This window comes from Barbus barbus (genome assembly GCF_936440315.1).
Source record: "Barbus barbus genome assembly, chromosome: 20".
NCBI lineage: Eukaryota > Metazoa > Chordata > Actinopteri > Cypriniformes > Cyprinidae > Barbus > Barbus barbus.
This window is the reverse complement of record NC_136748.1, coordinates 13344904-13360799: the sequence shown is the minus strand read 5'-3', so window position 1 is coordinate 13360799 and position 15896 is coordinate 13344904. Positions and strand designations below refer to the sequence as shown.

The following is a 15896-nucleotide window of genomic DNA, read 5'->3' as shown; positions in this document are numbered from 1 at the left end:
GTGTGTGTGTGAGAGAGTGTAGGGGGTGGTAAGGGGTTGGCTGACCACCCTGGACAGCCCCTTCCTGACTACATCGCTGACAGGAAGTATAGAAAGAAAAGCAGAGAAAGAGACGTGAACTTTTCTGTTTCTCCTTTTTGTGTTTTCTGCATTTTTTACAATTTCGCTCATCCTCATCTGCAAAAATAATACATAATTTGGAAAACGCACCAAAGAGAAAAACGCAAAGCGAAAGAGTGAAGCAAGAATATGGAGGACAACTTTTGCGGTGTTCTGGGGCATTTTATGAGGGATTATTTGTGACGCCAAGGGAAGAATGTTGAGTGTGAGGAGTTAATGATGAAAACAGCTGTTGGGACTCAGAACACGGAGCATCCTGAGAGTAAGTAGGCAGATGCACAAACATCCTCTCAATATATATACACATAATGTTGCTGTCATAACAATTTTGACTATTTGCTCTTACTGAGCAAGGTATTTGTTAAATCGTGAAATTATGGTCACTTTTTTGGAAGATTTTGACTACAAGGCTGGATTAACAGCAATATCTGGAAAGTGTAATGTCTTTACTTTTATACTTTTTAAAAAAATCAGGGGTCCAAATGTAAAAGCCTAATAACCGTTCATTAAAGAAATCCATTTTACTAGGCCACTAATCTGAATATGTGGGAGGGACGACCCTGATCCAGATCTGTTTATTTTCAAATGTTTTTTTTACATATTTTAAGTGCTCTAAAAATATTATAAATGTAAAATATGTTTGCTTACCAACAACTGGTTAGGTAAATATTTAAGATATTATTTAATATATTTTTATATACAATGTTATTTTAAAAATGTTTGATCAAATATGTAAATATATGTTTTAAAAAACACTTACGTATCGCACCGTGCTTGTCTCTATATCTCTGTCTCGCTTTGTCAAGTCTACTACCTGTTTTATTTAATAGATATTATCACTTTATTGTGTTTGCAGTGATTGGACATTAATGAAAAGACCAGATAAATCAACTAGTCCTTGACAAATACAGCAATGTTAATATACTGACTTCATTAATGAGTTCTCAAGTTCATATACAGTAAGCAAACAATAAATATTGATAGGTTTGGTATGCTGTCTAAAATGGTATGGCTTGAGAATGAGCTCAAGCTATAAATTTCCATGAAAAATGTGTTATGTGATATCACAGTACAACAATACAGCGAAGGAGAGTTTTTTGCAGGAACTGGAATAGGGAAACATCCTGGTAGCCAAGAAAAAGGAAGAATGGAAGAGAGCAGCTGCTTAGCTGAGAAAACAGAGAACAAAAACGCTGCTATGATCCACAAGGCTTATTTCATCCTCACATGAACATGCTGACACATTCTCTGTTGCACAACTTAGCCATATTGGCACATTTATTATGATCACATGACATTCTGCATTGACGTCATGTTTTAAAGGGAAAGAGAGAGAGAAAAAAAATCGACATAGGCAGAGACTTCTGTTTTTTCTTTTATGTTGCAGTGGTTATCTGTCAAGTCATTCTTGAGTTGCAGTGTGTTCATATTCAATTTTGTTATACTGAGATCTTTCTGATCTTTCTTATGTCTGCAGGGTGATCTAAAATACATTCATCGGATTCTTCTCAAAGTTCTGCTTGTCCTCATTATGCACTATGCTCTCCCCTGGCCCTTCCACAGCGCCTCCAGGCCTCTCCAAACCCTCGTCCCCAACAATATCTTCACCCATTCAGGCATCTTTCCATCCACAAACCTCTCCTCTTCCTCTAAGTCCTCCTTCTTCCTTGACTTCTACACCGACCTTCCCATTGGTTGATATCTCTGACAACCCATCCCCTGACCCCGCCTCCCATCCGCTTCCTGCTTCACCTCCAATCTCCTGTGTACATCCTTCCTCACCTCAATTTAACTCCAAACCATCCCCACCTCCTCCCCATAAACCCATGTCTCCTCAGGTCCCAAAGCCACCCCTCCCAGCACAACTCCCCTCTGCTCTTCCTAAGAGCTCCTCCACTCCTCTGCCAAGACCACCTCCACCTCCTGGCATTAGACCCTCATCTCCACCTCAACCCAGACCACCTCCACCAGTAGTCCCAAAACCACCAGTCCCTACATCTCCAGTTAGCAAATCCAATAAACCTATTCCTCCTGGTATCAGCATCCTGGAGAAACTGATTAAGACGTGTCCAGTGTGGCTTCAACTGGGAATGAAGCAGGACAGAGCCATGCATATACTGAGCAAAGAGTTTGCTGGGGTGAGAAGTTCATGCGGTTTTAATATTATATTTAACAGGGAATCAAATACATGTTTAACCAGTGTGCCATGCCTGAATACTTTTTCAGCATCTTGCAAGAGAATACCTTGTTTTTAAACCACATTTTTTTTAAGACCTTGCATCAAGTTCAAACAAATTCAGCATCAAACTTCGGAACAGTCCAAAACAGTTGACCCATCAGAAGAAGTGGGGAGAAGGCAAGGGGGCAAGCATTTGTGTACAGTAGCTATATGTGACCCTGGATCACAAAACCAGTCTTATGTCGCTGGGGTATATTTGTAGCAATAGCCAACAATACATTGTATGGGTCAAAAGTATTGATTCTTCTTTTATGCCAAAAAGTATTAGGATATTAAGTAAAGATCATGTTCCATGAAGATATTTTGTAAATGTTCTACTGTAAATATATCAAAACTTAATTTTTGATTAGTAATATGTGTTGCTAAGGACTTCATTTGGACAACTTTAAAGCCGATTTTCTCAATATTTAGATTTTTTTTTTTTTGCACCCTCAGATTCCAGATTTTCAAATAGTTGCATCTACGCCAAATATCGTCCTATCCTAACACACCATACATCAATGAAAAGCTTATTTATTCAGCTTTCAGATTTATAAATATTAATTTAAAAAAAGTGACCCTTATGACTGGTTTTGTGGTCAAGAGTCACATATACAATCAAAGAAGCCTCTTATCTAGGATGATTAGTAATTATTTTGTTTTAAAAACACAGCAGATTTTTCTATTTCCAAAGACCTTAGATCAAGATGCACTTGTATCACTATGAATGTAAAAAAGTACAACACGCAATATAAGACTGCATATATGCGCATTGTCTGGTCCAGCCTGAGTTTTCCTAGCAGTTTTGGAGATTTTCAGGATTTTCCCATTCAAGTAGACAGAACTTAGTCTTGGATGCCTGAAATAGCTAGAGGCGTTGTCGTCGAGCGAACAGACTTTTCTCGAAAAAGACTTGTGTGTGAACATACCCTTACAAGTTCACCTGTTATTAATTACTTACCCTGATATGATTCCATTTACACCATAGCACTGCTGAACTGATTGTGTCAGTTGTTTGATTTTGCAGATCTTTTTAGTCAGGAGGGATTCAAGTCAAAAAACGATGATACTGGCAGTACGCCTTCCTGACCAGCTGGGGGAGCCCCATGTCAAAGAGCTGCCTATAAAGGAAGAAAAGTCCTGTGAGTTATTTTGCATTGAGAAATGAGTGTTCTTTCAACTTGATTTAGGAAAGTTTATGCATAGAATGCCTTTATGCCGGAGACAAACCCACGCACAAACACATTTGCATACAGACCTAAACACATCCACACAGACAGGCCCACGCACAAACTAATTTGCATACATACCTGATCACATCCACATAGATGTTTTTAGAGATAAACAGACCTCAGAGTGTATTGCAGGGGCTTGGTGGTGGGTGATGTAGAGACCGCGGGCCACAGGTTTCCTGTACCTAGCCCTGCATTGCAGTTACAGGATGTCCTGCACTGGCCTCTTATAGCTTCATTTCCTGGTGTCTCGCTGTGTGTGCGAGTGCATACCTGTGGTCATTTTAACAATCTTTACAAAGCAGTCTTGTCTTTTTTGTCCAGCTGTTACAAAGCTGAAAATTCGTTTAAGCTTTTTTGCCGGAAATAAACTCTGTAAGTGAAGGGCGGTCAGTTTGACATGTTTATTTACACATTGCCATTCATCATTATCCCCCTTCCCACCCTTACAGAAATTCACCAGTGGGTTGTTTCTATTTTAGTGTATCTGCGTCACCTGGAAATAAGTCACACAAATAAACATTATAAACTAGTGCCACCAATAAATTGAAATATTATGGCTGAAAGGTAACATCGGAGACTGGATGTGTGCCTAACTTTAACACCTCTGTTTCTTTCATTTGCTGCAGTGCTATACCTTGAAGGGTCTGTGCTGGTGTTTGAGAACATTTTTAAACTCATTGCATTTTACTGTGTTAGCCGGTAAGCTCACAAACAAATCACAAACCTCCATGCATATGTATTTTGCTTGATTTAATTTTTTCGCAAAACTCTCACACTTTTCATTTATCTTTTTTTACTCAGTGACATACTTCCTTTTCCCCTGAAGTTACCTCAGGTTATTCAAAAGGTAGCTAAATATGAGGACATGGAGGTGATCTCTTCTCTAGGATCAGGTAAGACAGAGCAATAGATTCATTTTTGTTAGGGTTAAGTTGCACTCGTGTCTGCAGACTTACACTTTCTGAACTGTTTTCAAGAAAAACCTATGGTAAATATTGTAAAATGTGTTAAACAGATCTCTCATTCAGTGACTCACATGCTGCCCTAGGCGAAAGGGGTGGGCAGAACAGATAGCGGGTACAATACCATGAAAATGCTGCAGTTGACTGAATGTTTCATTATGTGCATGTATAAGTGTCCCATACCACCCCAGTGACTATTTAAAAACGAATGTGCAAGGGACAGAGCATGTGTAGCATGTGTTCCATTATAGGCGAACTCTGCTGAACTCTGTGTTCACCTTCTTGTGTGGGCCTGCTCATATTGTAAAATTGCTCCATTAGTAATCAACCATGATTAGCCTAATTAATTCCAAGAACAAAAAAAACGTAATAGCATTTGAGATCATGTGATCTCAACATGTCACCTCCTACTCAAAACAACCTACTTGATGTAAAATAAAACAGCTTTTATTAGGTTACTAAAATGACTCATTCTCATTTGAGATTATTTTTCAAACCACTATTGAGATCTTTTTGTGTAAAACTTCTTTAAATGAGGAAAAAAAATAGTGCCCGTATTAGTGTTGTTCCTTAACATTACACAATTTCTATAAGAATCCATAGGAAGTGCTGAACAATGGTAATGGTACAATGGGTAATGCTATACCTAAAGCTATGTGATTTTGAAGACATTTTCAGGCAATCTGAATGATGAAATAATGCTGACATAGTTCATAGCTTAATTTAGCAGTGTGCTAAATTAATACATTAAATTAACACTAACACATAATATCTCATGCCAACACAGAGTTCTGGAACTCAGCTCTGAATAGTCCTGAGGAAGTGGAAAACGTTGCTGGTAGTAGTTGTGCCCCGGATAGGCAGGGGCAAAGCAGCTCCTGTGAAATCCAGATTTCCATCGGCAGTGACCGGCTTTGGTATGTCAACCCAATTTTCATTGAGGAATGCAGCAACAACTTGCCACCCACCTTTTCTGCCCCTGTTTTGAGGACCCAGAGTCTCAACACACCAGTCCAGGCTCCGCCCAAATACAAAAGGCCGCCACCCCTACGCCCTCGTCCTCCCAGTGCATCTGATTGTTCTCAAAACTATGCATTAGCCAAGCCATCAAAAGGGGAGTTCACGGCAGTTCTCAGTTCTCCTCCCCCTTCAGTCCAGAAAGGGGAAGGAAGTGACTCTGAGCATGCAGACAGAGAACAAGAGAGACAGGGAACTCCTGCCCCAAGCACTGAACGTGAAATGCCAGCTGTCTTACAACCAGCTCAGGGCAAAGAAGGAAAACAGCTTTCTAATACGTCTTCACATCGAGTTCCTCCAATACCAATCCGACGGAGGCTCTCTGAAAAGCAAGCTTCAGAGGAATCAACGCAGCAGGAAGTCCACACCAGCACCCCCACAGAAGCAAAGGACAATATTCTGAAAGTCCTGGTTGCATCCCTCATTTGTCTAGATGATAGTATGGAAGAAAGGGACAAGCCTAAGGACCCAGAGACTCAGCAACTTCAGGAAGTGCCAGTGGAAGAATCTAAGGTAACAAATGGAGCTCCAGTGGTGACTCTAGAGGTAGCACCTCAACCGAAGAAGCCTAATGCTCCAGTGGCACCTCCCAGGAAGAAAAGATTCTCTCAGAATCTGACCGGACAAGTCTCCCAAAACTTTTTAAACTCACTCAGGCCAATGCCTCAAGAGTCCACTTCCATTGTTCCTTTAAACTCAAGCAGCCCCAGTTCCGTCCGCCACTCGCTCTGCATCAATGCCGGTCATCCCAAAGTCTCAGATGTTTCTCTATACTCTCCTGATGGTGGAGCTCCACCAGACCATGACTCCTACTCAACCAGCAGCACAGAGGAGGAGGTGGATACCAATGCGGCAACAGGTACTGCCATGAAGAGGACCCCAACGATTATGTTAGACCGCGCCAAGCAACGACTGTCAATGGTATCTATGGCGAATCTCTCGAATGTCCTCACGGTCTTCATGAACGCAGATTGCAAGTTGCAGAAGCGCATTGTCGAACTCTCCCGGGATGGAAACACATACTTTGGGAACCTTGTTAAGGATTATCGAGCTTTCACTTTGGACACCATGCGGAAACACACCTCCAGCACAGAGATGCTCCAAGAAATCAGGCAGATGATAACCCAACTGAAAAGCTATCTGATCCAGAGTGCAGAGCTGCAAAATCTTCAGGAAGCAGCCGGATACTCTGAGGAGAAACTGGGTAATTGACATCTGCATTATATTTACTGTCAAAATGTTTTTTTTCAGTACCTAAACAGTCATTTGTGAAAATGTTAAGACGTTTAGCTTCTGATGCGAGTACATTTCCATTCCAAGCAAATTTAATTAAAAGGAAAATTAAGATTATCCCAAAAACAATGCGAATAAAACAGCATTTCCTTCCCATATGTTCTAGAGAACAAAACCATAGATTCTGGGAAAACTGGCACAAAATTCAAATAATAATGGAAGTTATAGCCAGCAGGGAAGCCACTGTGCCTCTTTTATTAAATATACTAAATTATTTGTCGTATAAAGTGCATAGCAAAAATGCTTTGATGAAATTCCTGTGTGCTAGATATTGCAATAAACTGGCTTATGTCTGGGATTGACAGTTTATCAAGGTGGATCTATGACAATCATAACTAATTATTAAAAGACAAAATAACATGTTTTACCAAATAAAACCACAAAATAGTATGTTATGCATTTTTTATCTGCATTTTAGAAGCTTTATTTGCATTTTAGTATATCCAATCCAGAATTTTTTTTATCCTAATATTTGCATGAAAATGTGAGAACAGAACTCATCTAGTGTCTATTTTGTATTGTTGATTTAATTACTTTGCAATGCTAGAATCATCCAAGCAAAGCACCATTCAAGCAGAAGATTGTTGCCACCATCTTGCATATTAAGCTTTAATAGACCATCTGTAAAGACTAAGCTTCTCTCTGTTTTGCTGCTCAGTCCCTATAAAAAACCTAATGAAGTAACAAGACCACACTAGACCAAGATAACCTTTTATTTTCAGTTCAGTGCTTCCATAGTGTTTGTGGGTGCATTATGAAGAAAGTTTCATATTTTCCCCTGAGGAAAATTAACACTCTTGCATACCGTGAGACACAAGATATGTTTGATGATTTTCCTTCTCTATAGCATCAAGAGTATTAAAAATATATTAATGTCTTAGTAAGACTTTCACACTGATATAGGCATATAATATTTGAAGCCATATCTTCAAGGATTACTATGATTTAAAGTTAGATACAGATAAATTATGTATAAAGAAATAATATGTATCTTGAAGATGTAAATTGTAAATAAGCTTATGGTGTATCTGATAACTGTTTCCCCCTCTTCAGAGATGATTACTGAAGCAGCACTATGCAAAAGTGTCCTGAAACCCTTACGAGAGGCTGTCTATAACGGACTGAAGGATATCCACTCCCGTACAGGAAATTTGAAGAAACTAAAAGAAAACCAGCAAGTGGTTCAGGGGACGACCACCACAGACCTGGGGGTCACCACCAGTGTTCCTGAAATGGCCATTATGGAGAAAATTCAAACAAAGCTGGGTAACCTGCACCAAGAATATTCACCTCAGAAGAAGATCGACCTGCTCCTCAAGACCTGCAAAATCATCTATGAATCCATGTCTGTAGGCTCCCCAGGTGGGTTTCTTTTGGAATATTGTGAATTAGAGACCCTAATGAATGTATAGTTGATCCTATACTTATGATGCCTTGCATTCATAGTTTTAGATCCCATGATGTTAGTATTAAACTGAACATTACTAACATATCTGCCTTCCTGTAACAACCTGTAAGAACATTATCTAAAATCAAGTTGCACCCTTAGTAGGTCCTTTTTATGTTTTGTACTATATATATATATATATATATATATATATATATATATACAATGTGTGTGTGTGTGTGTGTGTGTGTGTGTAAGTAAATCTAGCAACTTTTGGAAAGTTATATCTGTAGTTATATAATAAATATATATCTAGTTAAATCTATATATCTAATGTCATCAGTCAGGGCTGTTTCACGAAAGAATTTTAAGCCTTCCTAAGATTCTTGGAGATCATTGTTGCCAATGGTTTCTATGATCTACTTAGGTTTATGATGCTTTTGGGAACTGTAGCTCAGATCATTACTCATCAGTTCCAGAGAATATGGAGGAAAGAGCACAACCTCTGAATAGAGAGGGACAGAAAACATATAAGCAATGTTCCGCTACACAGCCCAAACTCCGCCTTTTCCTCCTCACCCCAAAATTAGTCCTGATTTCATCAAAGCTGTCATTAGCGCCTCCGAATAAGGAAGTTCGACAGCTGCAAAAGACAGTGTTTGTGCAGAGAGCTGTTTACAGAACTGTACATGCATAGTATTTATAATAATATTAACTTTTAAAGCTCTTGTCTATATTATTCTGCATGCAGAAAAACAAAGTAAGACCGCCACTGACCTGTTCTGAAAAGCTTTTTCTTTAGTTCTGCAAACCAAGCATTTCACTCTGATGAAGTAATAGTTACAATTAGTCAGGCTTTTTGTAAATCTGCAGTCCTGTGTAAAGTTGAACCAATATTTGAGCTAGTGTTCATCTACATTTTAAGTCGTCACTTTTTGTGTGTGACATTGCAGGAGATTCACATGCATAAGTTGAAAACTTTAATTGACACTGACCAGCATATATATTTTAGTTAAATTATGCATTTCCTGTCGCTTTCTTCAAAGTCACGACTCACTGTTTCAGTCACAATAAGTATCTAAATATAATACAGTTTTTGTCATACAATTCTCTAAAATTACATGTGCAATTCACAATTCATTGGATCTGAGAGAGCATCTTATATTTAAACATTACTATGAAACCGTTCGAAATTTAGAAAGGGATTTTTGCTGTTGTTGTTGTTGTTGGACCTGCAGGGCTTTGTTTTCAGAACATTTTTCACATTTATACAGTACATTCTCTGTCATTTTGTCATTATGTGATTCAGGCACAGTTTTCTAGGCTTAAGATGAAAGTGAAAAGTATGTGTTATTACAGTGGTTTTCACCTGGCTTCAGGATCAAGATTTTACACTGGACATCAAGTGCTGACCCAATAAGACTGAAAGTGAAAATCCTAAAACCTGAATAATATTCAACAACTGAATTCATTAATATTATAATGAACTGTTTAGGCCTACTATTATGCAAAATTATTATGCTACATAAAAAAAAAAAAATTTGCAAATATATTAAATCAATTTTAAATTGAATTTCAAATTTGTAGGAAGTGAATTTTTAATTTGAATAAAAAAACAATTGTGTGGTTTTCAACAGTTAATAATTCACAGCACAAAACAAGCCATGACCTTGTTGCAATGAAGCCATAATTAATGTACTGTTGGACATATTTTATCTTGAGTGGTTTCGAGAATGAGGGCATGTCACGCAACTCGTCCATTTTGGCATCTGCCTGAACTGACTGCTTCTACCAAGTCATGGATGAATAACAGAGAAATTTCACATTATTTTTTCCAACAATGCACAATTATTCAGTTGTGTTTTGTATTTACTATGGTTTTTTCCCTCTGCTATCAGAGCAAACCGTCACGACCCACCTTTGGGTTGCAACACTTCAGTTAAGAGCCTCTGATCTACTGTATTTCTTTTTTTATCATTCCATGCACACTATTCTTGTTTCAGTGCTTTCTTTAATAGGTATTCATGAGCACTGATATTAGCCCAGACGAGCAATGCTTGCAGATTCTGAGCTATTATTCAAGTGTTATTCAAAGAATTATTCGTCCCAAGGAACAGTCACAAATGAGATCCATTTCCTCTATTACAACTTCCAAACCACAATCTTAAGCAATGGTTTGGCAACACTTTCTAGTCTCATGGGCATCAACAACCATTTTCTGAAGTCCACACACATAAAACACACATAGAGAAAGATTATCAGTGTGATCAACACTGACATTTTGCATTGTTTAATTGAATATTATTAATCTACCAATTAAACTTAAATTTAACTCAACTACAGATATTTCCAATGGGTTTACAGATTTGTTGACCCTAGTAAGTTAAGATAGAAATTTTGGTTTTGTAGTTTTCATTGCTCTCCTTTTGTTGATTTTATTATCTTAAATTTACCTTACTTTATTACACTGCTATTTTTGGATCCATAATAAAAAGAATAGGTTACCTGTGGGAATGTAATACTGAAGTAATGAAATGTACATTTAATGGGAAAATTAACTTGCACAGAGAACACTACGTTGCCTCTAAATTACCAAGATTAAGATGCAAAGCATTGCAATGCAATTTTGTTTTAAAATTGCATTGCTACTTCATTTCAATGCATTTGAATGCAATTGAAATGAACATCGAAACAATGAACATGAAATCCCAATGAATAATTCTTTGAAAGCTCAATATACTGCAGACATCTGTGGTTGTGTGCTAGCCTTTGTATTATCATAGAAAACATTTAATTATTTCAACGTGAACAGGTATTGCAACTGAGCTGTTCAGCTTTTTGAGCCATCCCTTGTTTTAAGAATAATGGATTTAGTTTCTGAGCAAAATAGGGTCTGTGGTTAATATTGCTGAGACTTTCCTGTTTTATTTTACAACACGTTGCACATAAATGTGAATTTTGAAATAGTTGTGCAATTTAAAAACACAAGTTGATGACAAATTGGACTAAACTAACTAACACAAGGGCTAGAATCTGTGTGCTTAAAAACATGAAAATCTCTTCAGCTAACATAAGCCACAGACCATATTTTACTCGGAAATCAACAATTGCTTCTCTAAAAACCCATCACAAAATCCTGAGGGATCCAGGGGTGAATTAGCTTTCCAGTTTGGTCAACAAATTGACAGCTATTTTATTTACAGTCTACTTCACTGCACTGGTGATAAAGCTAGCGCAGAAACTTAGACTAACAGCGACAGGTACAGGTTGAATTTGCTACAGACTTCATCTTTCATATTCACAGCTGCAAGTGTTGTTTTTCAAAATTTAAATGAGCCAGATGTTAGTTTATGGTTGATTATATTTGATAAGTAATGGACATGGGTATACAGATATTTTACTTACTTACTTACTTTTAGTCATTTAGCAGACACTTTTGTCCAAAGCGGCTTACAAATAAGAAAAAGTAACTAAAACTAAAAGTTACAACTCTATAAATACTATATACCCCCACATATTTAAGAAAATAAAGAAATTAAATAAAATTGACACATGCATATAACAACATTTCAATAATAAATATATAAATAATAAACTAAAATGAAAAGCGATACTTCTATCCCTTGCCGGTGTCCCTGCCCGGTGGAGTCGCACGGTAGAGTCGATGGTCTTTACACTCTTCGGTCTTTACACTCTTCAGGTTTCACACGACAACTGCCGCGGTATAATAACCTTTTTTATACCAATCCAACAAATCACCATTTCAATTCAGCTGGACCCACTTTCCTGTTTATCAACTAAAAATGGCCAAGCAAGTGCACACACTTACAAGATACGTGATACAGTACGAGACCAAACGCGATTTCAGCACCTCTCAACACAGTAAACAAAATAAGCGTTTCCTAGCAACGGCAAATGCGCTAAACACTGAGACATTTAAATACACTTACGAGCTGATTTTAAACTTCCGCTGATAGACTGCTTCTCTTAAAGACTATTTCATTACACTGCCTTCTGCTGGCGCTTGAACCCACTTTCCTGTTTATCAACTAAATATGGCCAAGCAAGTGCACACACTGACAAGATACACGATACCAAGCCAGTTTTTACACCCAACAGATGTTTTTGTATTTGTCTAAAAGGATTAATTGTCGAATGTCCAAATTTAACATTAAAAGACTGAAGTTTTAAAATGAATTGGGCCTGTTGCCCAAACAGCATAATGTAAGTCTTGCGCCGCTTATAGTATACAGCACAGCTCTCTCAGCATATTCTGAATTGTATTGTATTGGTGGGAGTCCAGAAGCAGTCCAGGGTGCATTTCTGTCCAGCATATATTTCTTGTTCTACATACAAATAAAATACAGGGAGTGCAAATGACTAAACAGGAATCTGTGAAGTGTTGCAATGAGTGCGTTCAAGAATGAGAAAATGTGTCCTGTTAGTGGTCAACACATCGATCTGTCCCCTGTAGCAGCACTATCCACAATGCAGATTTTATACGTATGTACTGTACGAGTAAATTCCACTCATATTTAGAAATAACTTGCTCTGAGCTTGTTGTATTATTGATGCGATGTGAATGATTTAATGCTTTGGTATTTTATTAATGAATGTATTTTGATTATTTCTTGATTGTTATGTAACAGGAAAAGCTCACGGGGCTGATGATTTCCTGCCCGTGCTGATGTACGTCTTGGCTCGCTGTAACATCAGTGCTCTGTTGCTGGATGTGGAGTACATGATGGAGCTAATGGATCCTGCACTGCAGCTCGGAGAGGGTGAGGACACACACACACACACACACACACACACATTACCCAAGCCATATAGCGAACTTACAAAAACTCATAGTCACTGTGATCATGTAAATAATGGATAGATTGCTTATTGATAAACATTAAAATTTCCACTACATCTCAAATGATGTATTGTATTAAAAAGCATTATGACGATGAGGAAATACCATTTTAAGATTTTTGGAATAAAATGCCTGACTAATTTATTTCCTAAGGATAATTTGACATAGTACTTAGTGTAAAAAGTGAATCTTCCGATAAATAAAACAAAAGATTATTGGATTATGTTTGTCTTTCTAGTTCAAAATGTTATGTTTAATTCAATATATTGCTTGCTGTTTCTTTATTATTACGGTAACTGAGAGAAAATTGTTTCTACATCATTTTTTTGTGTAAAATGAAATTTCCACATTTTCCATAATTTAACTTACAACTTGATTGGAAATAATTATAATATTTTAACAAGGGTGATATTTACCTTAATTTTCTAACTATCTTATCGTCTTATATTTTTTTCAGTTTCTGTTTAGATTGTCACAGCCTCTATAATGTAGCAATAATTTTATGATAGATTTTCATATTTTAATATTAAAAGTCTGGGTCTAGGATGAAAGTAAAACAAGAAAATCATCATAAAATACATTTGAAAAACACCAAATATAAATTTGTTAGTTTCAATAAAAATTAACCCCTATGAGCGAAAAGTGTCTGAAGACACCAATAAATGCATATTCTACAATGTTTATCATTTTAGTCACAAAGCAACACTGAACATCAGCTAGAATGGCAAATTTACTGTAATAACCATTACATATCTATATTTTTCTAGGTTCGTACTATCTCACCACCACTTATGGAACTCTGGAGCACATCAAAAATTTTGATAAACAAGCTGTGACCAGACAGCTGAGTTTGGAGATCCAAGACTCCATCCATCGATGGGAGCGCCGCCGCACCCTAAACAAAGCCAGAGCGTCTCGCTCCTCTGTACAGGTATTATGACCGCCATAATGTCTTAGAAAAGCACTGGCCAGTCAACTGTGCATTTATTTTTCTTTATTTTGTTCCACCTTCCTGTTAGGACTTCATTAACGTGTCCTTCCTGGAGGCTGGATCCAACACCAAGACCTTGGGATTGCGTCCCAACACTACTGCTCAGGACCTGTGCAATCAGTGTGCAGAGAAGTTTGAGGTGCTGGATCCTGAGTCTTATTGCCTAAGCGTGCTGGTGGATGGCTATTACAAGCCTTTGGCTCCCGAGGAGTTTCCTCTCACCATCAAATCCACTTTGCACCACAGTGAGCCACGTACGGAATATTATTTTGTCTACCGCCACGGTCGCTGGCCAGAACAAGAGTCTGTGGATCAGACACCATCTACACCTGCTCCTGAAGAGAGTTTGATATGAACTAATGTGTTTGTGTGTGTGTGTGTGTGTCAGTGATAGGTGGGTTTTTAGCAGAGGTTTTGAGCTGCTTGAATGGACAACTTTAATTTACAAAAGAATATAAGTGATGCACAAGACTGTAAGCTGACATTTCAATGCCTAACCACCACATAGCAGAATGTGCTATTTGCCCAGGGAAATTATACGAATACAAAAACCAGCTTACAAGCTGGCTGGCATTTGCTTTAACACATGCGCTGGAAAGAACCAGGACTGGAATCCGAAATCGGGTTTTCTCCTAGAAAAGCCTCACATGAAGAACATGCTTAATTAAAAAAAGAAAATAAATTATATTTTGTTACTCAAGAATATCTGCACACACACAACAGATACATCCTTCACCTTAGTTAGCCTTTACTTCAGCAGATCTGTTGTTCCCAAGCGTTATACAGTCCTTGAAAGTTTCATGATTTACAAATGAAACTTCATCTTTCCAGCTATGGAAATATTTTCACATCTCAGGGCTCAGCAGATTGTGACTCATACCCTGTTTCGGTGCTAATTTCTTCATTTATACGTTTCTTTAAGCAATGCATCTTTACAAACCTTGAACTGGTAATGCACCTCCATTGCTCTTCTATCATATGCTGACATACAGATATGCTCTCAGTGTTATATTTTATTCATATTTGGTTCTCTGTTGCTGCTTTATATATCAACATATACAATAGTTTAGGCATAATCTCTGGTTTTGCGGCAAATTATTTTAAGCATAATGAATGCATATGTATCACAATGTGCGACTGTTTCAGTGAGCACAACACTTGTCAAACCAAAGAATGGTGTTATGTTAAAAATATACTCTGGTAATAAATACATTTTACATTATATATGGTGTGTGTTCATATGGAAATGACAACTTTTATATGTTAGTTCCCTAAAAAAATACCACTTCCATCTCATCATTTGCATTATATATAATGTAATATATATATATATATATATATATATATATATATATATATATATATATATATAATGAGTGAATTACAGCAATAAGCCAAAAGAGTTTGTGCGATTATTGAGTGTTCCTTACTAAACAAATCAAAGCAACACCAATAAGATAAAAGATGATCAATAAAATGGTAATCAGATTATTTATAACAGGCTCAAATGAAATTTATGTGTGGTAAAAGGCAGACTCATCACACTTATGTAGCTGAAACTGTTGTATAAGAGTGAATTTAAGGGTCTTTACAACTACAGTAACGCTTCAAGCGGCTACCCTGAAAATCTAAATGTGATTCAGAACAACACTGCCCACAGACAGTTATTTAAAGAAGCCATCATATTAGTTAGTACAAGAGATTTAACAATAGCATCCATCTTGTTTGTGCATGAACAAATATAAGAGGGGGTGTTTTACCTGTCAGATTTGAGAGAACCAAAGCTTTAGCTCCAGACTGACAAGTGTGGGA

General features: G+C 37.4%; 1 protein-coding gene across 1 annotated transcript; it reads left to right on the top strand.

Annotated features, from left to right (window-relative positions):
- The first annotated feature begins 70 nt into the window (after positions 1–70).
- On the top strand, positions 71–15307 carry LOC306886636 (ras and Rab interactor 3-like). Its single transcript, XM_079443917.1, has 10 exons — positions 71–382; positions 1598–2258; positions 3366–3480; positions 4200–4272; positions 4375–4466; positions 5323–6756; positions 7899–8207; positions 12882–13013; positions 13861–14024; positions 14113–15307. Exons 2-10 carry the CDS (start codon positions 1659–1661, stop codon positions 14437–14439), a joined length of 3246 nt encoding a protein of 1081 aa, XP_079300043.1. The 5' UTR covers positions 71–382; positions 1598–1658; the 3' UTR covers positions 14440–15307.
- Positions 15308–15896: the final 589 nt, after the last annotated feature.

Bases quoted from the DNA above. Each gene is read 5' to 3' on its own strand.
- LOC306886636 (XM_079443917.1), top strand. From the start codon at position 1,659: ATGCTCTCCCCTGGCCCTTCCACAGCGCCTCCAGGCCTCTCCAAACCC. The intron at 3,481-4,199 runs GTGAGTTATTTT...CATTTGCTGCAG, and splicing joins TATAAAGGAAGAAAAGTCCT to TGCTATACCTTGAAGGGTCT. The intron at 4,467-5,322 runs GTAAGACAGAGC...ATGCCAACACAG, and splicing joins GATCTCTTCTCTAGGATCAG to AGTTCTGGAACTCAGCTCTG.